Source organism: Cydia amplana, chromosome 18 (genome assembly GCF_948474715.1).
Source record: "Cydia amplana chromosome 18, ilCydAmpl1.1, whole genome shotgun sequence".
Taxonomy (NCBI): Eukaryota; Metazoa; Arthropoda; class Insecta; order Lepidoptera; family Tortricidae; genus Cydia; species Cydia amplana.
The window spans coordinates 12,302,756-12,327,627 of NC_086086.1; the positions used below are offsets into that span (position 1 = coordinate 12,302,756).

General features: G+C 39.8%; 1 protein-coding gene across 1 annotated transcript in view; it reads right to left on the reverse strand.

Moving 5' to 3' along the window:
* The window catches only part of LOC134656356 (neuroendocrine convertase 1-like), an 89,412-nt gene that overhangs the window by 37,746 nt on the left and 26,794 nt on the right, over positions 1–24,872 (reverse strand). The window contains exon 5 of the mRNA XM_063511875.1: positions 16,296–16,397. Within this exon, the coding sequence (XP_063367945.1) occupies positions 16,296–16,397 (102 nt within the window). The remainder of the gene's footprint in view (positions 1–16,295; positions 16,398–24,872) is intronic.

Consider the following 24,872-nt stretch of genomic DNA (forward strand, 5'->3'; position numbering starts at 1 on the left):
CCTACTATACGACGCTGACTGTACTTAATTTAAATATATATAAATTGTATATTATTTCTACGGCCTCCTAGCTAGTCAGTAGTGACAGTGACCCTGCTCTGCTATGTGCTATGAAGTAGGAGGTCCTGGGTTCAAATCCTCATAGGACATTTATTTGTTTTTTAATTGTGTGTGTATATATTAATGGTCTATATCTATTCCCATCTGTCCACACCTCTTGTATGGCGGCGGGGACAAACGGGCCACCACCATGGGACACCATATTAATACACTTTTAGGGGGATCCGAACCTAGGACTTCCAGCTTTGATATGATCATAAAATATAAGATATGTATGTATTTACATTTACACATTGTATTATTGCTCTCATACATATAGGGATATTTTTTAAAATGTCGGATGTCTCTTCTCTTTTGAGCATGAATAGAAGCAGGGGATAACTGACAGAACGGGATAGTCTTATGTATCTTTCAGTAGGAGTAGCAGCGAAAGCGCTATTATTGTTTGTCCTTGTCACAGTCTCACATCTTGTTTTATTCCCCACCGTAAATTGACCACCGTGATTGGTCGAATTCATTTGTTGCCCACCATAACAAATAAATTCGACCAATCATAGCGGCGCAATGCGACGCTATGATTGGTCGAATTTACATGTTTTGTCCCTCACGGAGGCACGCGTACACCACTTCTATAGGATGCTACCTTCTATGCTTTTGAGCAAGTTTTTGTCACCTGCCCTGCTATTCAAACTGCTCAAGAATTTACACTGTTTTGTTACCAAGTAGGTCGATTAGTGTAAGACTGTCCTAAAATATATGTATAGCTATATGAGGACAATTTTGTAATGCGTAAGGTTAAGTAAATTAATATACAAACAGCAACACTCCTAACTGTACATCGGTACAGTTAACACTTAACAGTGTGGCTGATGATACCATGTAGGTTTAATATATTTTAATTATTATCACGTTTCTAAGAACAATAGTACATTATTGTCGAGGTTCGGAAGTAGCTACTTGCAAGCTGAGGATTCGTTTTAAACGGACGACCTTGGGAGTCCGTTTAATTGAATCCGAAGCCAGCAAGTAGCCTTCCAGCCGAGTCATATATAGTGCTTTTCTCAAAAATGGTGCAAGAGATATTTTACAGAAGCAACGTTCTAATTTTCACAGAGAAAAGTAAAACCATTAAAAAGATTTGCTTGCCGCCTTTAAAAAAAATAGAAGTGTATTTTTCTGCTGAAAAACGCCAACGTATTTGAGACACCTAAATAGTCGCGGTACCAACATTATATTAATAATAAGTGCTGATCATCTGTTTGGCTGTTGAATGGACCTATGCCTTCATTTGATATGGCCATTCAAAGTTTTAAAAAGTTTGGAACTCGTTTAATAATGGAATTTGTATGCAACATTGCAGTCCCGAAATCGAGACTGCAATGTTTTTAACTTTTTAATTTTTAGAATGACCATAAACTACACACTTCGCGACCTATTTTTTAACCGGCAACGTCGACTTTGCCGTCCATTTTTGAGAAAAATTATATTATTTATTACTTAATAATGTTGATATGTTGTCTGTGATATGATCATAAAGTATGAGGATTTACTACAGTGACATCTATTGATAGTCTTTCTCAAACAATCGAGCTATTTAGTGTGTTACAACGGCAAGAAACTAACTGTCTAGTAATGCGATAGATGGCGCTTAGAATAGTTCATGCCATTATTTATTTATTTTTTTCTGCGTCGATTTACTATGTGTAAATGGATGTTTTAAAAGATTTTTGTTGTAATATGCTAAATAAATTAGAACTATACATGTTAATTTAAAAATTGGCAAGATTTGAAATAACACAAATATATATTTAGGCCCAATGGTGCTCTGAGTGACATCTCTTGGATTTTTGTGGAACTAAGCGAGGCTTGTATGGGCCGATTACTCTATACTATACTTACTTTATGATCTCACGAACCGTGATAGCTAGACAGTTGAAATTTTCACAGATTATGTATTTCTGTTGCCGCTATAACAACAAATACTAAAAACAGAATAAAATAAAGATTTAAGTGGGGCTCCATTTGATATCGATAATTTCATTTTATTTTCGCATCTGTACCTATTTAGATACAAGGCTCTGAACATCTGCTCAGTAAATTATATTGTTGTCTTGGATTTGGATAGGAAGTATAATTAATAATCAAACGAACTTACCTGTGAAGTTTGATTACAATTATACGAGTATCCAAATCCAAGACGACAAAGTCCCGCCCCCCATCCCCAAAAATTAAAATAAAATAGCCTCCGTTCATAACACAAAAAGATCCACTCTTAGGCGGGTCAGCACAGTTCATAATTTATGAGAGCTCTACATGAATTCTCACACTAGAGATTTTTTGAGATGTGATAACCTATGTTGCAAATACTATATTTAAAAAAAAATCTCCACAAAATATGTCACATGGTTTTAATAAATCCAAACTATTATTAAAATAGAAAAAATATATCAAAACATGAATCCGACACTCGAGATTTTTTAATATGCAGTTCTCAAACATATACTCATTATGTATTTATATTTTCTCCCAGCTTGACACCAAAACCAGCTCCCAATAATTTTCTTTATTAAAAATATTTTTTTATATAAAAATAACAACTATGTGTACATAACAATTACATGTTAATTAAGCTCTGTATATTTACTATATCCTACAAAAAAATCTCTCACGTAAATTAATCCATTTAATTACTATTAACCATTTTTGTTTTGAAAATGTTTTCGTTGCTTCGAGAAAATGGACAGTGGGTTTGTTTTTCACTTTCTCAAATCTCTTTCTCATGTTAGTGTAACAACAAAAAATCTCCCACGTATATGTAATATTGTATGGAATAAAACCATTATTAAATCATCCAAGCTATTTAAATTACCCTAAATGGCGGGTACTGATTCACTGTAGAGAACGTTTTATCGACTTCCATATCTCCGTCTCACTTCAATGTTCGCGGCAGACGATTGTTCCGCTTCAACAGCCGAGAGTTCGCGATCCGGTCGACCGTTAATTCTCCCATGACTATCTTACCCAGTTTCATCGGTATGCTTTGCGCGCTTACTTAACACACCTCAGGCCAAGCTCCTATAAAACGCGCAATGCATGCATGCATTGCGGTATCTCCTATACGTCACATATGTCAGCTATGAGGCTATGACATGGCTATGACAGACTGTGGCAGTTAGTTCCAAACAAGTATACAGACTTGTCTACCCACCATAAAGTTTAGCGTAAAGAGAATATATCACTCCTTAGTGAAAAACCATACGGTTTGTGCGAAGTTGAGCGTTATGTCAATGCTAATAAAGATGATGGTTTGACTTACGGAAATGAATAATATAATATCATTTTATTTTATATTTCCAATTCCCGTTTCATTTACACCCAATATTAAATCTTTTTCCGTAATAAAATGCGTATATAATTACTGTCATCATCTGTATTTATTTTATTTCTTTAACCCCCGTTATTCATAAACGCGCTACAAACCTCAATTAGCTAATAATAGTAATAATCGTTTGTCCTTATCTGTCACTTTAACTTATGTATTTGTAAATAAGGGATAAACATAATTGAACTAAATCAGGCCCGTAAAGTTTATGAATAAAGTGGTTAATCTTTATTGCACAAAAGAAAAACCTTATAGTACAAGAGGCGGACTTAATGCCATAAGGCATTCTCTACCAGTTAACGATGGCTTGTCCTCCGGCCCATTTGATCGATGACCTCCTTTGATTATTTATTTTTAATGGACGCCAAAATCCAGACAGGAACTTCGATTTTGACATTTACCACAGTAATGCAGTCGGTAGCAATGTCGCGCTTCAAAATTGCTGCAGTCGACTGCATTGCTGTAGAAAACGTGAAAAAGGTCATTCAAAGGGTAATAGGGTTATATACACCGCGGGATTTAATAACCCGAAAGATTTAAACCAACGATTTTAGAGCCTAATTAGAGTATATAAAGTTATATAACACATAGTCCAAAAACCCTTAATTTAAGAGATATTAATTATTTAAAACAAATCACAAGTAAAAAAATCTCAATTCTAACACACCCTTATGCGTGACGTAGCCACCAACTAATTTTACACGCAGACGCACTAACTACATGGTTATTAGCCAGTTTCACTTAATTAAGTTTGATATCCTACAAAAAGGTGTCGCGCCATCTATACCCAGCTATGTATATAATACACGGGCCTGAATCCAATTGGGTATAGATTCGCATGGGCAACAAAATATCACCATAAATACATATAACACCATGCTACATGAGAGTAGGAGAAGGGGTCACCTACGACCACACTGTTACATGTACTTCCGAGTTGGCATCGCACGTTTCGTATCATTATGAGAGTGCAGTCTACTGGCCTATTCCAGAGTGACTCTCCCGTCCCGTACGATCGGTTCGCCTCCAGACTAGGTACTACCGTCTAGTACCCTGGTGTCCTACACACCACCTGGACGTGGGGGCGTTGCCCCCACGGGGTCCTCCATATGCCTGCCCCCTAGACCCGACCCTTGTACTCCAACTCATAACCGACCGTACTACATGCTTTGCCTTGTGCTTCCGATACACACTCCAGGAAGCCCCGGGCTTCCCAGTCCAATGTCGAGATTGGACTATTACGTCTTAGTGAAACTACGTTAACCAAGGACCGTTGGTTAACCCCTTGTTCCACTCCCATGTAGCTAGGATGTCGATTACATAAGCATAAATATGTGTGTAAACACTCACCGGGGCAGGCTCCCGTTACCGCGTGGCGGCGCACCATGTACCGACTCAGTACACCCAGCGCCGTCCTACGCCCACTGACGTATTGCACGTACCTTTATTTCCCGCCATCAGAACTGTCACTCTGGCTGTCAGTGTTGCCACATGACAAGGTAACCTGGTTGATACCACTTACCAGCTTACATCGCGCTTGGCGCGACACTCCCGAGGACAATGAAGGTTACTGCAGCAAGGCGAGCAGGTGTCGCGTCCACTCCAGGATTTTACCCCTGGCACGAATGGCTGCGATCCGCTTGCTTCTGCCGACGCCTCTTTCCTCTGGCTGCTCCTCTGGTGTTGGGACTTCAATGTGACTGGTCACGTCACATTCAGCCAGATCATCCGCGTCGACCGCCGGTTGTTCATCGTTCATCGGGCACAGGCATGCTGTTTGGAACTTCCAACTCCTTGCTGTCCTCTTCAATCTCAGTCGAGCCTGTTGCTACAGGTTCTACCTCAGGCGTCTCGTCATCTACCTCCAGCGGGTAGAGATGGCCAATGGAACGTGTTAAAGTAGAATCGTCAACCTTGACCCTCGCTACTCTACATTCACCATCACTTCCCCTGATCAGCTCGTGGATCTTCCCCACTTTCCAGAGGTTTCTGTTCTTGAGATCCGATTTAACCTGTACAAGGTCGCCTACTTGTGGTGATCGATGAGATTTAACTCTAGGCTGCTTGGGTGAGTTGTTGTACCTCTCTCTCAGACTAGCAAGATACTGCATGACGAACATTCTCTTGAATTCCGCTAGGATATTGCATCCTCTCTTCCAGCTCTCAAACAGGTCGCTCTTTGTAGCAGTGTTACAAGTCGGAATATCCGCGGCAGATGATCTCATAGTCAAACATTGTCCTAGGCTTAAGAAATCTGCCGGACAGAGAACATGTTCCACCTCTGTACCGACTCTTGTCAGTGGTCTTGAGTTAAGTACTGTTCCCACTTCCTTTATCACCGTCAGTAACCTGGTATCATTGAGAAGGTGCTTTTCTAGGGTTCTTTTAAGGTAATGCTTCACCAATGCCACCAGCCGCTCGTAAAACCCTCCATGCCACGGTGCTAGTTGACATATGAATTTCCATTGGATGTTATTCTCAACGCAGTATGGCTGTTGTACCATTTCAGCGACTAACTTAAAACAAGTCGCATTATCTGAGTATATCCGTTGTGGCTTGTTTCTAGCAGCTATGAACCGTCGCAGGGCTAGGAGACATTCTTCAGCCGAAAGGTCCTTCACGATCTCCAGATGTATCGCTCTTACTGTCAAACACGTGAATAAGGCTACCCAACGTTTCTCTTTACCAGTCTGGGTACTCACAAACAGCGGTCCCAGATAGTCAACGCCAGTGTAAGTGAAGGGTCTGTTGTAATTGACTCGTTCTGAAGGCAGCGCCGGTGTGGCTGGTAAACGATACGGCCCGCCGCCGTGTTTGACACACTGGGTACATCGCTTCAACACCTTCATCACCTGGGCTTTCTCTTGGGGTATCCAATACCTTTCCCTGATGATACTCAAAGTATATGGAGCCCCGACGTGGTAGTTACTCTCATGGGTCTCCTTTATGATTCTGTCCGTGAACTCAGAATTCTTTGGCAGTAGTATTGGATACTTCATGTCATAGCTCCAGGTGGTGTTCGCCATACGCCCACGGCACCTAAGAAGGCCGTCCACATCGACAAAGAGATCTAGGTTTCGTGCTAAGTGTGTTCTTTTACCATCTAGTTCATCTTGGAAGTGCTTGCTTTGTAGATCTTTTATCTCGGACACATTTTTGCCAACGATGGTCTGCTGCTGGATGCCTACTTCATGGTGATTGTCAGGATTGTCAAGTTCCATGCTTCCATCAGTAGGATATTCACCACTCTCTGTAGGTATACTCAAGTCCTGGGCGTCCATTGGTTCAACAGCATCACTGGGACTTCTTTGCTCCAGGGCCTCACTCTGGTCAGCGTCATCACCAATGGGTACTTCCTGTGTCGGCTCACCTGGGTCGTCACCCAGGACCTCCCCAACAGAAAGAAGGTTCTGATGTGCCTCATAAAGTCTATTTTGGGGCCAGCATGATTCTTCGTTGGCAAGAAACTCCAGTCCGTTAAACCAAAGTTGCCTTTTCTCTTCAAACAGTTCTGGTCGCGTAGCAATATCAGCAGGATTTGCCTTTGTGTAGACGTAGAACATCTTTGTGTTGGGATGGTCACGCTTGATTTCGTTTACCCTGTTGGCAACAAAGGGTGGGAGCAGTTTGTTTGACCTCATCCAACTAAGTACATCCAAACTATCTGACCACAAATATTCTTTCTCTATGTCAATATCAAGATGGTTCCTTACGTATTTCAGTAGTCTGCTTCCAATCAGAAATCCTAGTAATTCTAGTTTGGGAATTTTCAATTCATCTTTGTCTTTGGTCTGTGACACGTGTGATTTTGCCATCAGAAGAGAGACTGATTTTCCTTGACCGTCTTCAATCACTTTAAGGTAGATAACGGCAGCATATGCACCTTTGGAGGCATCTGTGAAGCAGTGCAAGTGGTACTTAAGCTCACTCCTTGAGGCATCTGTTCCAATGTACCTAGGCACCTCTGTCTACTATGGATTTCAGACTTTCCATGGCATTCTTTACAGACTGTGTCATCTTCGTAGGTAGTTCTGTATCCCACTTACATTTCTTTTCACAGATATTCTGGAAGATCAGCTTCATTGACAACATGAGTGGGCATACAAAACCACATGGGTCATACACACGTGCTAGAGCCCGTAGAACTTTTCATTTTGTGTCTATCGGAGGATCTGTACTGAAGTGGTTCTCAGTCAAAAAGATCACGTCATACTCCTTAATCAACTGGGGGTCTAGTCTTTTCAGGTTACTCCTCAATCGACCTAAGGCCAACCCAAAATTTGATGGCAAATCTGGTGGGTACTCAATCCAGGGCCATTTCACTAAGTACCGGCCTTCCTGATATTGTACAGTCTCGTTGAAGTGACGGACTGCTTCTTCTTGTCTCGTAGCCTTTGGAGAGTCCGTAATCCCTAGGTTCTCTAATGACCATAAGAACCTTACATCTATGTTTCTTAAAGGCAGATCTGGCTCACTGAAATATGTGCAACTGAGAATGTGACATTGACAGTATGTGACCACTGAGAGTACTCCACTTCTTTCTTCAGGAGTAAGCTTCCCCGAAGGCACCCATCCAAAATCCGTATCCAATAACCAAAAGTCTTCAGACACCTGGATCTTTCTTCCTGTGAGGATAGCGCCAAAGTAGTCATTCCCAATGAGTACATCAACAACCTCTCCAACTGTATCATCATCAGCAACAATGTCGAGGATACTTGAAGGATGTCACCGGAACTCTGTCTGTAATTCTTGGTACGACATTCACCGTAAACTGCCTGGTTACATTACGTTTCGTCTGGATGTTGACTGTTGTTGAGGGGGTCGACGTCTCCATAGGTTCAGAAGCTCCAAAGGTAAATATGAGAAGAAGGTCTGGTTCCTGGAGAGTAGGCAGGCCCAACTTTTTTGCAGTTGCCAGAGTAATGTAACTCCGCTGACTACCGCCGTCAATGTAGATTCTGCCTTTGTCCCTTTTTTTAGTGTGAGGGTTCTGAAGAGTTGCCACTGCGGTCATCTGAGGCCGGATTGGGACAGAATATGAGTAGGTGGTCTCCTTTACAGCGGAAGCAAGCAATCTTGCGCTTGCAGGTCGATGCCATATGATTGCATCGGAGGCAGTGGAGACACCTTCCCGTTACTTACTTCTGCCGAGCTTCGACTGTAGTGTATTTTCGACAGTCCCTGCTAGCATGTCCTTTCAGGTTGCAGAACAAGCATGCTCTCTTGGCTTGCTTAGAAGGTGGTGCTCCAGCATTTCCTGCAAGTTTCCTCTTCCGGCTATTCTGAGACCTCTCCTGTGTACGGACTTGCAACGCCTCAGTTGTGCTACTGCCAGGCACGGCAATGAACTCTTGGCTTGGTACTGACTTTTCCATTGCTGTGATAATTCTATCTAAATTGTTTCTGATTGCCATCAAGTCAGTACCTTCACCGATGAGGTGGTGCTCATGTATCACCTTTTCTGGGAATTTTGACAACACTAATGCTCTTAAATGGTTACCTCCAACCGGTTCCCCGAGCTTCTCCAACACTCTGATATTCCGTTCAACACTGTCCAGGACACTCCGACAGCTGGCACTAGTATAGTCTGCCTTTTGGAGGTTGTTGAGGGCCGTATAATGTGCGTCTATCAGAGTGTCGGTTGACCCATAACGTTGCTTCAAAGTTTCCACTGCAATGGAGTAGTTCGCGTTGGTAGCCGCAATTCCTGAAACTGTTTCAAGCGCCGTGCCCTTTAGGCAGCTCAGAAGATACATTAGTTTCTCAGACTCCTGTAACTCTCTATGGTGTACATTAGCAGCAAATCGGTCCCAAAATTCGCACCATTTCAACTTATCCCCCGAAAACGTTGGAAGGCTTAGTTCAGGTAGCTTGGATTTTTTGACAGTTTCACTCCGCCTTTTGCTAATCTGCCATGCAATTTCCAATTCCGTCAATAGATCTTCAGCCTTAAGTTGATCTTGAGTCATTTCAACAACATCTGCATCTGGTACAACACTCAAGTACTGAAATAACTCCTTCTCAAAGGTCCCCAAGCATTGCTTCAGTTTCAAGTGGATTTCTGTGAACTCCTCTTCACTGACAACTCCCTCCGCTTGCAACTGCTTCCAGAGTGCTTGAGAGTCCGCAGTCACCTTTTGTAGTTTTTCATGGCGCAGCTTAACCCGACTGTGCAAACTTGCCATGGTGACAGCTGAAATTAATTAACATAGCCAGTTAGCCTACACTGCAGTCTAGGTACAAAAAACCATCATGGCTACATCCATGGCTGGTCAATGCTATATTTTTATAAGATAACTAATTCAAAAATGTAGGTAGTATTCATCTCGGCGGAGCCACTACCGTGCATCCATTTACTTTCTTCAGCGTAATGTTGTCTTATACGGTGATTTCATGTCGAATGTTCCCATCAAAATAAATAGATCATTACGTATCTATTATTTAAAACTCACCCTTAAAACCGTGATGCCGTAGTTCTTTCGTTTTCGTTCCGGGCGGCGGAATGAATACGCGTGTCCCTGTCACAAAACTCGTCTCAAACTGGCCAGGTACATTCCCTACTTCCTTGTGCAGCTGTAATGTACACATAATACCACAATTACTACATTTTTACAAAAGAATCTAACATATTTGCTGACAGTTCGAAGATAAAATTTGTCGCCGGGAAGCCGACAGCTTCATGGCGACTCGACCAAGTTCATCACAACTCATCCGTACCTGCAATTCTGCTGCAACTCGCTTTGGGAATGATTCCTTTTACCAGAACTGAGATCGCAATCCTCACAACACTGATTTATTCACGAACACACTAAATGATGAACTTAACAAGAAACTTCGAGACACCACTCGCTCAAGTAACTTTGAATACCGCGTAAATTCCGTTTTTTCTTCGTTGTTTTTTTCTCAACTTGTTGGGTCTTGCCAGAGTTGCCAACGCGCGGTGGTGCGTTCCAATTCTCATTCACGTCCGGGAGATTTTTCGACTTATCGGTAAATTTACCACGTAATAAATCTAATTAAACGCCGATAATAATTAAAGATAATTATAAGTAATCGAATTAACAAAGGGTAATTGTAAATTGCCCTTCATCTGACATTCTTTACCACGCTTGTTCATTTATCACTAATAATATAATTGTGATATCCGAACGTACCCTTAAGGGCATAGATAAGAATAAAAACCATTATGTCACAATCATATAAATGGTATGATGGCCAACATAACACAAAAAATACCGTATGACTAAATTCCTAAAAGAAATTATTACACAAGAACGAATGTATAATTATAACATGAATGTAATATTTCATTATACTTAATCTAGCCTAGGGTGCACCCTTTTACGTCTAAAGTGAAACAAAGGTTAAATTAGTACTATAAAATTAAAACAACATTCAGTTTTTATTTCTTTAATAAACTTCGTTGAAAGCTGTGAAAGAAATAATGATTAATTACGTACATATTTTCAAAAGAAAATACGTCAACCGGGTACCTTGAGCTCAACCAATTCAAAACTTAATTTGACAATCTCGGCTGCAAGGCCCTTCAAAAGGGATTTACAGATGGAATAGCCAAACCTAATCTGGCTTCCCATCATCATCAGAAATCCCAGATCATCTCCACCATTTTTGTCGCGCCATCTATACCCAGCTATGTATATAATACACGGGCCTGAATCCAATTGGGTATAGATTCGCATGGGCAACAAAATATCACCATAAATACATATAACACCATGCTACATGAGAGTAGGAGAAGGGGTCACCTACGACCACACTGTTACATGTACTTCCGAGTTGGCATCGCACGTTTCGTATCATTATGAGAGTGCAGTCTACTGGCCTATTCCAGAGTGACTCTCCCGTCCCGTACGATCGGTTCGCCTCCAGACTAGGTACTACCGTCTAGTACCCTGGTGTCCTACACACCACCTGGACGTGGGGGCGTTGCCCCCACGGGGTCCTCCATATGCCTGCCCCCTAGACCCGACCCTTGTACTCCAACTCATAACCGACCGTACTACATGCTTTGCCTTGTGCTTCCGATACACACTCCAGGAAGCCCCGGGCTTCCCAGTCCAATGTCGAGATTGGACTATTACGTCTTAGTGAAACTACGTTAACCAAGGACCGTTGGTTAACCCCTTGTTCCACTCCCATGTAGCTAGGATGTCGATTACATAAGCATAAATATGTGTGTAAACACTCACCGGGGCAGGCTCCCGTTACCGCGTGGCGGCGCACCATGTACCGACTCAGTACACCCAGCGCCGTCCTACGCCCACTGACGTATTGCACGTACCTTTATTTCCCGCCATCAGAACTGTCACTCTGGCTGTCAGTGTTGCCACATGACAAGGTAACCTGGTTGATACCACTTACCAGCTTACATCGCGCTTGGCGCGACAAAAGGTTTCACTACCGAAATTTTGTTCTGTTCTCAATCACGAGAGTACAAACTATTTACCTTTACGATAACTGGCTGATAGTTTGACGAAAATGACGAAATTGATGTCAATAAAATGACATATTTCATATGTCACACAAGATATGCGCAAGATAACATCTTTAAATTTGATTGACTGTAATAAATAAAATTCATTTAGCGGATATTCACTTTGTGTACGGATTTGGAAACCCGAAGAACTATGTGCTTCCGGCACGACGGACCCACTTCAGCCTAGAAGTTCGTAAATTGGCTAGACGAACAATACCCTGAGAGGTGGATTGGCCGTGGAAGCAACGTCCTAACCTGGCCCGCCCGGTCACCCGACTTAACGCCATTGGTTTTTTTCTATGGGGAACTCTGAAAGATAAGGAAGGAATACTCAACACCAGTGAACTCTGGAGAAGAATTATTAATAAAAATTCGAACGGCTTCCGAAGAAATAAAGAACACTTTTGTAAACCTAAATAATGAAATCCGTTTAAAATTAAATCTTTGTGCTGAAAACGGTGGTACACACTTCGAAAACCTAATTCATTAAATTAATAAAAAAGCGTAATTGTTTAACATAGTTGTTTATTTTACTTTACTCAGTATAAATCAACACATCGAGAATTTAAAATACGTACTGATAAGCATGATCGATATTTTAACAAAAGGTCATTCAAGTAATCATCCCTTTCCAGCTGTAGTATGAGTTAAAACAATAAGAGGCATGATTTCTTTCGGATATAATCATGGTTAATGGCTTTGGTTACCTCACTCAAAGGAAAAGATTTTATCGCAAAGTTTCAACAATAATAACTGCACTATACCTACTGTTGTAGTAATTAATAAAGTTTTGATACAATTTGTGGTATTTTGAGGTGCCAATCAATTGAAATAATTTCAACGTAAACATGATCCTAGACATAACTTGACACTTCTTGTCATGGAACACATGTCACTGCATTCGCCGTGCATCGTATGATATCGGAGTGATTCATGAAATGTCATGCTCGCTCTCTGTTTCTCTACTTGAGATTAATTAAACTCGCTCACTCTCTGAATAAAGGTTTGTTCACAAAGAAGCGGTAAATTAATATGATTTAATTTGTACTGAAATAGTAGTTTAATTAAAACATTATTTACTCGTACTGTCGTCAAAAATACGTGATTTAAATCTTTCGGGTTATTAAATCCCGCGGTGTATAAAATGAAATGATGCATTAATAAAACTTTAGTTAATTAACAATATTATATTAAATCATTAACAACTTTGACAGCACGATCTCTTCGCAGGTAGGTGCTCTACAAGGAGTTTATATTACAACATTATTTCCAAGAAATAATCTCTCATTGTTACGAAAATGTTGGTAGGGTGGCTTTAGGTTACTTTTCGTTCATATCGTCTTGGATATGGGTGAACATGGTGTTAATACACTCAGTATCAATCAACCTGTAAAGATATTGTAGCCTGGCCTTTTCTCGAAAAGTCTTCTAGAAAAATTTACGCTCATGTCGTCTCGGATATGAGTATATTTGGTATCAGTGCATTCAGTATAATATCCTGAACACAAATAAGTATATGAGATGACAAGCGCGAAAGTTGTGAGGGTAGTTGCTATGACGCAAAGTTTTTACCATTTTTCTTTTAAACATACCATGTGGGGTACCAAATGAAAGGGCCTTGTGAGTAGATCACAAATATATAACACACTGTAACACTTTTACTACTTAATCCAACAAATTATTTGAAAACGTTCAAAAATTTCACAATGAGTTGAATTCCAACTGCTCTAAATTGACTAAGATAACTTGATCCCAAGTTTCCTTGCAATTATACGTAATCGAGGGCCAGGCTCATACTAGTTCTCATGTCGCGATGCGCTAACGCTAACAAAAACTAAGCGTTACGAATTGCTGACATTTGCTTCTTTTAGTTTCACTCTACTCAAGCATCGGATGACAGGATCGTTGAAAAGGGACAAACATATCCTTTGACGTTACGTTACTCTTCTCGTGAATTGTCAAATTTTAAAATTCGAAATTAGCTTTGGAATTTGTCCGGGTGGCTATTCGAAGTATAACTTGGTGGACGGTACTTACTAACCAAATAAGCTTGAGATCCAGTATCATAGATAGTTGTAAGACTTCAAGGGTCTATTTATATCTGACTGTGCATCCTGTAATCTAAACGTTTTGTGAATAGATATAAAAATTGACACCTATCATTTTTCACATAAACACAGACACTTTATGCATTGAATTATTAAACCTTAACGCAATGCCATAAGTCATAAGGTATATTTTCCTAATATACCTTGATGCTAATTCGAACTTTGTTATAAAAGATGTCATTTTATATCATTCGCGCGTGCATTTCACTCGTACTAGATGAAATATGTATTGGTGCGAGCGAGACGGTTGGGCGAATGATAACAAAATGATATCTTTTTGACATCTTAAACAAAGTTTGACTTGGCCTCTGTGGAAGCCTGGAAATACAGCATACTTCATTGACTTTTTATGCTGGAAATTGATTTAATAATTGCGAGAAAAATAAGTATGTTATTCTTCAATAACTTGTACAGTTACTGTCAAAAAACTAGAAGTGTCCATTAATTGTGTAGAACATTATTTGCTGTTTGTTTCCAATATCATGCTGCTATTCTGCGAATATAGCAGTTCCTCAGGCAGATAAATTAAACATGATCGAAACAAATACTATTAACCACAATAGTAAACTTTTCTCTCAGTGTGGGATATTCTCGGTCATCAAAAACTTACAAAGTTATTGTTTTTTTCATTAAATCTATAATTAATATTATTGTCGGGAGAAATTCTGACCGTGTAGTCGTGTAAGCTTCATAGCCCATTCTTCAAAAAATCTCTAGTGTGAAATTACTGTTTAGGTAGTATAAAATATAAAATAAAATAGTTATTTTCGATACAAGTGCGAAAAAGAGGAAATTCGAAACGAGTGGCGATAAATTAAAACACGACCGAAGGGAGTGTTTTAAATCGACACGAGTTGCGAATTACCTATTCGCACGTGTATCGAACAACGTTTTACAGTACATATGGCACTTTAAAGTTTCGACATACGCACGAAAAGTGCTATTTTACGCACTAGTGCGGAAAAGTAGCCCCATATGTACTGTAAAAAATGTTATTTCTCAAAAACGGGAACAGATATCAAGTTCTTAATTCGCAGCCGGGTATTCAATATGATATATAATTCACCCGTGTAGAAACATTTGACTGTGCAATTAATGTAACTTTAACTTTATATTGACTCCACTACTCTGAAATAATTCAAATAATGACGGGTGTCTGAGGAGCGACGTCGGAGTGGGATGGCGGGGGATGATAGCGTAGCGAGTGAGAGGGACAGTGCGAACTTGTTTTTTAAATATTATATCTCTAAAATGTGTGACAAGGACGGCATGATTCCATGTATTGCTGCTCAGTAAATTATATTGTTGTCTTGGATTTGGATACTCGTATAATTGTAATCAAACTTCACAGGTAAGTTCGTTTGATTATTAATTATAGGGGAAAAAAATGACACTATCATATCCATAACAAGTCCAGATCAAATTCATGACCGGTTAAATAATGTTAATTACAAACATAGGTAATAGAGCTAAAGAAGAGTCGTGGGATTTATGGGGCCCAATACATTTCACGACTCTTCTCTTTCCGACTCTAGTAGGTACACATACGTACGCCTACGTATCCAGAGTTGAGTCACTGACAGTGTCAAAACTGACATATCCGCCATCGAGAACGTAATTTACTTTCTATGCATCTCGCTCGTACTCGCATTTTAGTCCGAGCGAGATGTATAGAAAGTAAATTACGTTCTCGATGGCGTTTATGTCAGTGCCAAACTCGTGGTAACGTAGCCACACAGGTCGCCTACAGTCCCAGTCCCAACTGAGGTGTTCGCGGTATTCCCTCTGATCTCAGGACTCTCTCATAAGATAATTCTTCGACGGAGACGCGCCGGTCGTTGTAGCAGCCCCACTATGGCTCCTCTACACTATATCGGCAATGATAGACGATGACTGGGCGCGCACGCTAGTGTAGAGGGCCAGTCATCGTCTATCATGTGCATGGAATATGTGGAATGTGGATGCCTGCACGATGATCTTGCCGACGATCATCGCCGATATACACCTAATTAGTAATTACCTACTTAGAGGAGGCTTTTATGAGTAAAATCTCAGGGTCCTGGCAATTAGAAGGAAATAGTGCTCTACTTCTCCTGTGCACCTGGTACCGTGCGAATTGTGCCTCAGATATTTTTCTACGGGACGGGTCCGGGACGGTCAGAGGTCCGGGTGATCCGGGTCGCCCGCCTGCAGTCAGAAATAATCTGAGATCCTGGAAATATCGATGAAAATAGTACACGTTACTTACCTCTCCTGCACACCTGGTGCCGTGCGAATTGCGCCTCAGATCTTTTTGTGGCGGAGACGGATCCGGGTCGCCGTCGTTGCAATCCCAACTGATTTCAGGATCCTGGACAACAAAAGAATACGATTGAAGAACTTGTAGCCGTTGGACAAAATTCGTTCCAATTTCTCTTTCGCTGTCTCTGTGTTGGAGGCAGACACACTTTGGGTAGCTGCGCCAGAGGAGTAAGTAAATTCTCTTTCGTCGAGCCTCAAAAAGTGTGACCTGACGATAACGAGGCAAAGATGATGGCGGAGATGTGGGATGTGTGGTGGCGAAGGCCATAACACTTACTTTTTTACTCTTTGGTGAAGCATAAGCCTTGGACCTTGGACAGCTACAGACTCTTCGGACATATTACGCGGTCTCCAACGCATGAATGATGTGGAGAAACTTAAAATGATATGACCGCACAAAATGGAGACATGTGGTCGCGATCCTCAGCAATAAGAGAACGACAAAGAAGATAATTGTGCCATCAGTAAAGTAATAATAATTAAGATAGATGGAGGAATCAGAACCGCTACGTAATTTCCGTTGAAAATCATAATCAAATTAATCATGCGTCTGCGGTGTTAATACGAATGGTATTTTTGGCAATGGCAGAGCGTCGTTGATCGTTGAGCGTTTGAGTTGACTGACGATTCAAGATGGAGGGGAACGGTTGCGCGTTGCGCACAACCGTTGAAGCGGCGGCGCGTCGCATCGGCCGCGAACTTACCAGGGCCGCATGAGTTACTAGGTAGCGTCATACGCGTCAGCGGTGGCATTGGCATTACGATCTCACATGGGCGAGTCGAAGCGAAGGTGACTCTGACTAGTGTAAGTAAGGTTTCCTGTTACGCATTCTGTCATTAGTGTAGAGGTCACGTTACATCGGTTATTTGAGAATTCCACTGACCCGCGCTCGCGTAATTAATGCAATGGATATGTCGCAGACTCGCAGCCAACTGTTAATTAGCCAGCTAATTAGTCGCCTAGCCCGTTCATTGAACATTCGTACAACCTATACTAATCTATGGAAGCATGGATGGTCGTGTAGTCATTTAGTTAAATTGGTTGACAAATTACATAGGTAACATATATGTATTTTTGATAAAGATGCTTTTTTTGCAAATTGTTGCGTGTTGTTGTTGTGTGCCAAAACTGGCCTGAAATACGCAGGTATCCTAAATTTATCATGATCCATGAAACCTAAAAGATGACATCTGTATATAATGTTTGTATACATATAATATTATAATGTAATTGATTAATTAATCAAAACAAACCAATACCTTATTATTTATTATACTAAAAGCAGTAAAGAGCAACTGAACTACACAGTGAACTAATAGAACGTTTGAACTAAAAGAACTAATGAACTAAAAGAACTAGTGAACTAAAAGAGCCAGTGAGTGAACTTCGAGCGAGAGCGAGTTGCTCAAACCTCGCCTTGGAGCCTTTTTGCGTGAGAGTCAGGATGGCGGGTGTATGTAAATAAAAATAAACAAAAAGCATACCATATTTTAGTACCTAATTTGTACTATTTGGTACCTCATATAAAAAAATTAGTACCTCACGGTATTTCAAGTTATTACCAAAAAACGTTACACCCGCCAACCTGACAGTCAGAATGGCGGGTGTATTTTATTACGCTATGATCCCGCGATTATTGATAAATTCTATAAAAGCCAAATTTTAGTACCTTTTTAGTACTTTAATATTCAATTATAAATTGAGCCATTCTATTTGTGGTTTCCGAGTTTTACTCATTTTACACTTTGCATTGCTATTAAAAAAATTCAGGCGCTTTAATTTTTCACCGTATCGATATCGTTTTTAAGAAAAAACGCTATGCTACAACTATTTCTATTACGCCAGGATTTAGTACCTTTCATGTTTAATCTGTTACCCTTTCACGGTTAATCTGTTAGGTTCAATTAACTATGAAAATTACGTCTTACAAATGGCCAGGCGCCATGTCAAAGTATTCTTCCTAAGAAGAAATTCTGCTCTTCATTGTGCATGTAATTGTGTACCTAATACCTATTAACAATTTTTTTAATTTCAAAATATACTTTATTCATGTAGGCCTAGCAACAAGCACTTATGAATAGTAATTAGGTATTACATAGGTACATATTATCTTAATCTAATTATCAGAGCAATTTATTGATGTTAACCTACTACTAACCTACTCTTAAGTACATGGTGATTAATCAAATAAAACCCGCAAATCATGTCTGTTTGTCGGTATATTAGTGTGAATAGTGTGATGTACATATGTATATACTTCTTTGTGGGATCCCGTTGATGTCCTTGTTTTTGCTAAGAAATGCTAAGTACCACATACTATATTTCTACTGTGAGTACGATTGAAATACATACCTTTTACAAGCAATATTTTAATTTAACTATTCTTACATGAGGTTTTTCTATCGTCTTGGTTAGTTTCTTAACTTAAACATACATAATTAATACCACACCCGGTGGTATTTTCATGTTTAATTTCCAAAAGGTTCTATATCGAGTCCCTGCTATTGTAATTTCAATTCTTAAAACGGTAAGGACGTTATCTGTGTGGAATCATTTGTTGTTATTGCATTTCATTTTGCACGCGTAATTAGCGGTTGGGTTTAACAAAGGATAACAATGCGATTCATCGCCAGGTAATCTCTCTATTATAAGTATATAGTAGATTCAGACATTCTAAGACCATCCTACTATACGTGTCTGAACACCAACAATTTAGTCGAGTAGATTAGTCGGTGAATTATTCAAGTGGATCCATTTTGTTCTATTTTTTCTGGCGAGTGAGCCTCCCCCCACCACTAACTCTTACTAGTCTACTGGACTACATTTTTGGTGTTCGGATACGTTTAGTAACTAAAATACTCGCCACTTGACTAAATTAACGTAGTCTCTACTCACTTGTAACTCGTTCATCTGTAGTGCGAACGATTTTTGGTCAGTTGACCGATTTTAGTCAACTAAAATACTCGCCACTCGACTAATGTAGTCCGAACTAGGCTATAGTGAAATCTTTTCAAAAAATTGTTTAAGGCGTAGTATGTAGGTACATGTACAGGCATAGGCTATCAGATTTTGGAACGTTCTCCCACTCTCTATCGGGCAACCGCAGACCAAATTCACATTCAATTCAAGCGCATGCTGCGCAAGCATTTCCTTGACAAACTTTCTTCTTCGTCAACTTTAATTAATGATTTACACTAGCTAGGTATATATACATCTTGGCCTAAAAATAATTGCATTCCCGTTGCCAGGGAGGTTTTGGGATTATACTGAGCAACTTTTACTGATAGGACCAACCCCGAAAACGAGTTATTCCCACTAGTTACCACCAAGTTGTTACCGCTAGTAACTACTGGAAAAAATAATTCCCAATAGTTACTACCAACCTACCAACTCGGTTTGGTGGTACCTACTGAGTAGATACCACTGGCACAGGGCGGACACGCCCTGCATCAAAAATCATAAGCGTTTATTTGTGCACGACACGTCTGTACATGCGTCATTGTGTGGGTAAGTCGCTTATAGGGCTGACCCGGCTGACTCTCGTGCGGGCGCAGGGCAGGCGAAGCCGAGGCTTGCCGAGGTCGGCCGAAGTGACACGAGTTGACACGACGAGCCGCCCGCCGCGTGGGATAATTCGACCGAAATACGGTATAGTAGTTTATGTGACTGCTACATAATAACAGGCATTAAAATATGAGTGTGGGTTTAAGAAACGAACGTAATAACACAATACACCGGCATTCTGAACATTCTGTCATCGCGTCGCTAACCGAACTGAGCGCTCGGCAATCTGCTGTCGCGGGGCGAGGTAACCCGAGTCGGGGCGGGGCGGTGCGTGTCCGTTCTATATGATAATACTACGAGTATTACTTATTCTGTGACTAGATGACAAAGAACGACTGTCACTACTTCAAACGTGCGAGTCGCACTTTTGAAGTAGTGACAGTCGTTCTTTGTCAAACTACCTCGGCAGAAATGAGCCTTTCATCCCTTGGTTAACAATCTATTAGTAACACACCTTTGTTTTTATTATGAACTGATGTAAAAAAAATACCGCGTTGTTATTTGAAGTCAAGTGTGAAAATTATTATTTCTTGTAAAGATTAATAGAGTCTGTGCGGAAAGAGAAGAGTCGTGAAATGTATGGGCTCCCTTACATTCCACGACTCTTCTGCACAGACTCTATCGACTAGTCATATGATCAATATGATTCGCCCGGATTATCATAATGACTGATTATGGTAATCAAAATTGCATATAAAAGTGCCAAAACGCTGAGCGTGACGTGCCTATTTCTGTACATTCAATGAATGCATGTATAGAGAATGTATACTTAGTGAATAAAAGCTACATTTATTAAGTGATTGTCAATAATAAATAATTACAGCATTCGTTTATTTGTTTTGATTTCTAATGGCATATGGTTTAACCCTTAAATGCATGATTTTTTTCTTTTTGCCCGAAATTAATATATGTATCACATAATTGTTTGCCGTTTCTAGGAAAAATAGTAAAAAAAAATATATCATCGATTTTCACTGCGAAATCAGTGTTATAAGTTGCATAGGCTAAATCATATTTTTGGAAATATATAGCTAATAGTAAGGGATATAGGAAAAATCTTAACTGCCATCAGAAAGGTACACTATTTATGATGTTCCTATGATAAAGTTTGTAAATATAGAATAATTACAAACCCCGAAAAATCGGCCCAAAATCACATACTAATAATCATCAACTTCCAGGTTATTCCAAGTTTATCGACATTTCGTCTATAAACAAATGTAATTTTTATAAATTAAAATACTGCGTAAATTTATGTAATAATTCGGAAAATTTATTAGTTTTACTATTAAAATAATATACAGGAACAAATAGAATTCGTTTAACCCTTAATCTGTGAGCTGTCTAATGCTTTGTAGACATTTGGCAACACTATGCATTTAAGGGTTAAGTATGTTCCTCGCGTTGGTGTGGAAAGAAATGTTTCATTTGGTAGCAAAGGTTTTTTTCTAAGCCTCATGCGTTGAAGTTGAAACCCTCGCAACTTTCAAGATTCCTGTACTTTTAGAACCACGCGCTACGCTCATGGTTCTATTTTTGGAACTTTCACTTACTCGTGTATCAATATTAGCACGAGGACATAAACAACAACTTTGCCCCTTGTAAAACAATTGCACATTAATGTGCCCAATAGGACGGATAGTTATTGTATATTATTATCAATATTATAACGAGCCATAACAAAACGATCATGTGTACTTTAGGCATTCTTATTGGAATAATTACATCTATCCATTTTCGGGAAACTTTCTGCTGAAAGGGACGGAGAAAACTACTGCCCCTCTTAGCAGTAAGTTAGCAGAAAAGTGTCCGGAGGAAGGTTGTATGTGTAAGATGAATTATTATTTTTATTATTATAAGCCTAATAAGCCTATACAGTGTCCCACTGCTGGGCAAAGGCCTCTCCCCTCAATCTCCATCTTATTTGATTAATCACCATGTACTTAAGAGTAGGTATTAGGTACACAATTACATGCACAATGAAGAGCGGAATTTCTTCTTAGGAAGAATCCTTTGACATGGCGCCTGGCCATTTGTAAGACGTAATTTTCATAGTTAATTGAACCTAACAGATTAACCGTGAAAGGGTAACAGATTAAACATGAAAGGTACTAAATCCTGGCGTAATAAAAATAGTTGTAGCGTAGCGTTTTTTCTCAAAAACGATATCGATACGGTGAAAAATTAAAGCGCCTGAAATTTTTGAATAGCAATGCAAAGTGTCAAATGAGTAAAACTCAGAAACCACAAATAAAATGGCTCAATTTATAACTGAATATTAAAGTATTAAAAAGGTACTAAAATTTGGCTTTTATAGAATTTATCAATAATCGCGGGATCATAGCGTAATAAAATACACCCGCCATTCTGACTGTCAGGTTGGCGGGTGTAACGTTTTTTGGTAATAACTTTAAATACCGTGAGGTACTAATTTTTTTATATGAGGTACCAAATAGTACAAATTAGGTACTAAAATATGGTATGCTTTTTGTTTATTTTTATTTACATACACCCGCCATTCTGACTCTCACCTTTTTGCTTAGAATTTTCATCATGCATCTCGCGGCTACCAGGCAAGCATACTTAACAACTATTGAACTAAGCATAGCAAGCAAGCAAGCGTCGTGAGTTGACTCCTGTTGACTCGCTCGTCTACTGCAACGCCCGTGAACCCCATCGCGGGCGCTGTGACCACCTCTCTGAGAATAGGCTCGCATAACTCCTGCGGCTCCCGGGACAAGCAGCGCCCTCTATACTCATACGCCCGCAACAGGATCTGCGAGTCTCGTGAAGCACGCGGGCACTGGGGCCATCTCTTTGCTACTAGGATAACATAACCCGCACATAGTTTGCGTTACTAGTGAGCTGACAGTTCTTCATTACGTGTTGCCAATTAAGTTTCTTGTGGTTACCAGTTTTAAAAAAATACTATTTTTTTTTTAAACATGTTAGAGTCAAACCGAGAAAAGTCTGCAGCGATTTTGATAGCCCACGTAGTGCAAGTGTTATTTACACGTCATAAATTCATAGAAGTTTGACGTTTAAAATGACACTTGCACTGCGTGGGCTATCAAAATCGCTGCAGACTTTTCTTGGTCTAACTCTAATTTTAATAATTACACGCGGGGTTGGGGTATAGAGTCTGGCTAATGAAAGTTGAGCCTGAGATAACGCGGGAATTTCAATAAAAACCGCACCTGGCAATAAAATTACTATGAAATTAAATGTCAGCTTGAAACTGACAGCTTATTTGATAGGAAAAAAAGTTGCCATATAAAAAGTTTTAAATAAATCTCAGGCTCAACTTTCATTAGCCAGACTCTATTTCTGGCATCCACATTGTCTTGAATATTAGAAATTTTATAATTGTAAATTATATTTTTTTTATTAAATTTAGGTATAAGCTTTAATAAAAAAATAACATGTTTAGAGTCTGGCTAATGAATGTTGAGCCTGAGATTTATTTAAAACTTTTTATATGGCAACTTTTTTCCTATCAAATAAGCTGTCAGTTTCAAGCTGTCATTTAATTTCATAGTAATTTTATTACCAGGTGCGGTTTTTATTGAAATTCCCGCGTTATCTCAGGCTCAACTTTCATTAGCCAGACTTTAAATAAATATAGAGTCAGTCCATGAAAAGTCTGCAGCGGATTTGATAGCCCACGCAGTGCACGTGTTATTTTAAACGTCAAACTTCTATGAAATTAAGACGCATAAATGACACTTGCACTGCGTGGGATATCAAATCCGCTGCAGACTTTTCTTGGTCCGACTCTAGTCTTTTTTTTTAACTGGTAAGTGGTAACCACAAGAAACTTAATTGGCAACACCTTAAAGACGGCCAAAGTGTACTTGGGGTAACTAACTGGTGCTACGAACCCCTCTGCAATACTAGGACTTCATGACACATACGTAGTTAGCATCTATAGTGTGTCAAAGGTCTGTTTGATTTCAAACATAGACAGAGAGAATCATACTATCTTTGTCTTAGACGAGTACTAGCACCCAGAAGAAAAGGACGAGTATAGTTTTTTTTGTTCCTATTTACTGACAAGATTTGGTTGACCCAGTATATGTTGTCCACTATGTTTCCCAATCGCATACCAAGCGACGCGATATGGGTTAAAAAAAAACAGTATTACGCGTCATAGGAACTCGGGTCGAATCACAGTCATCACAGATCAGTTGACACTGGTGTTTTTGAAAACTGGACGCACTATTTTAAATTGTATAAAATTAGGAATTCGAGTATACAGTATAAGAGTGTAGTAACATTCGAGTTCGACGCTCAGTAGCGTCACGTAGCGTGAAGAAAGCACTCGCATAGCCACCGATGTTCCAATTCCATTGTGTAGGTCGAGCTAGGGTGCTACCAACGCTCCTCCGGTACCAAGGCAGCATAAAATTCGCGAGCGGCGAGCGGCCAAGTGCGACCGCCAAAACCAAGGCCCCAGTACACAATGGGCCATCGCCGGCCACTCCAAGGGACGCAGCCATGCGGTAGAATGAGATAGCAATATCACTTGCTCTAACGCATAAATGAGTGGCCGGCGATGGCCCATTGTGTACTGGGGCCTACATAGTTTGCAAATATTGAATTGTTCTCTCTAGTTTTCACTTTTCAGCGGTCGAGAACTCGAGACTCGAGACTGACCATGTTAAAATAGTTATTTTTCTACTGCAGCACTTAAATGTGTCAATTAAATGACTGACAGTGATATCTAAAGCAATGTCATTTGAATGATTTGTCTATAGGCTCATAAGATGACTGCTAGCAGTCATCTTATGAGTATAATACAACTGCTTTATTTTTTTTAAAGATACAAGTTCCGATCATCTTGATTGAAAGAGGTATGTTTTCATTTACAATAATAACTCTTTTTTTTTTTAAATAATAACTCAATTTTTTTTAAATAATAACTCTTTTTTTTTAATAATTTTTTTTTTTTTTTTGCTG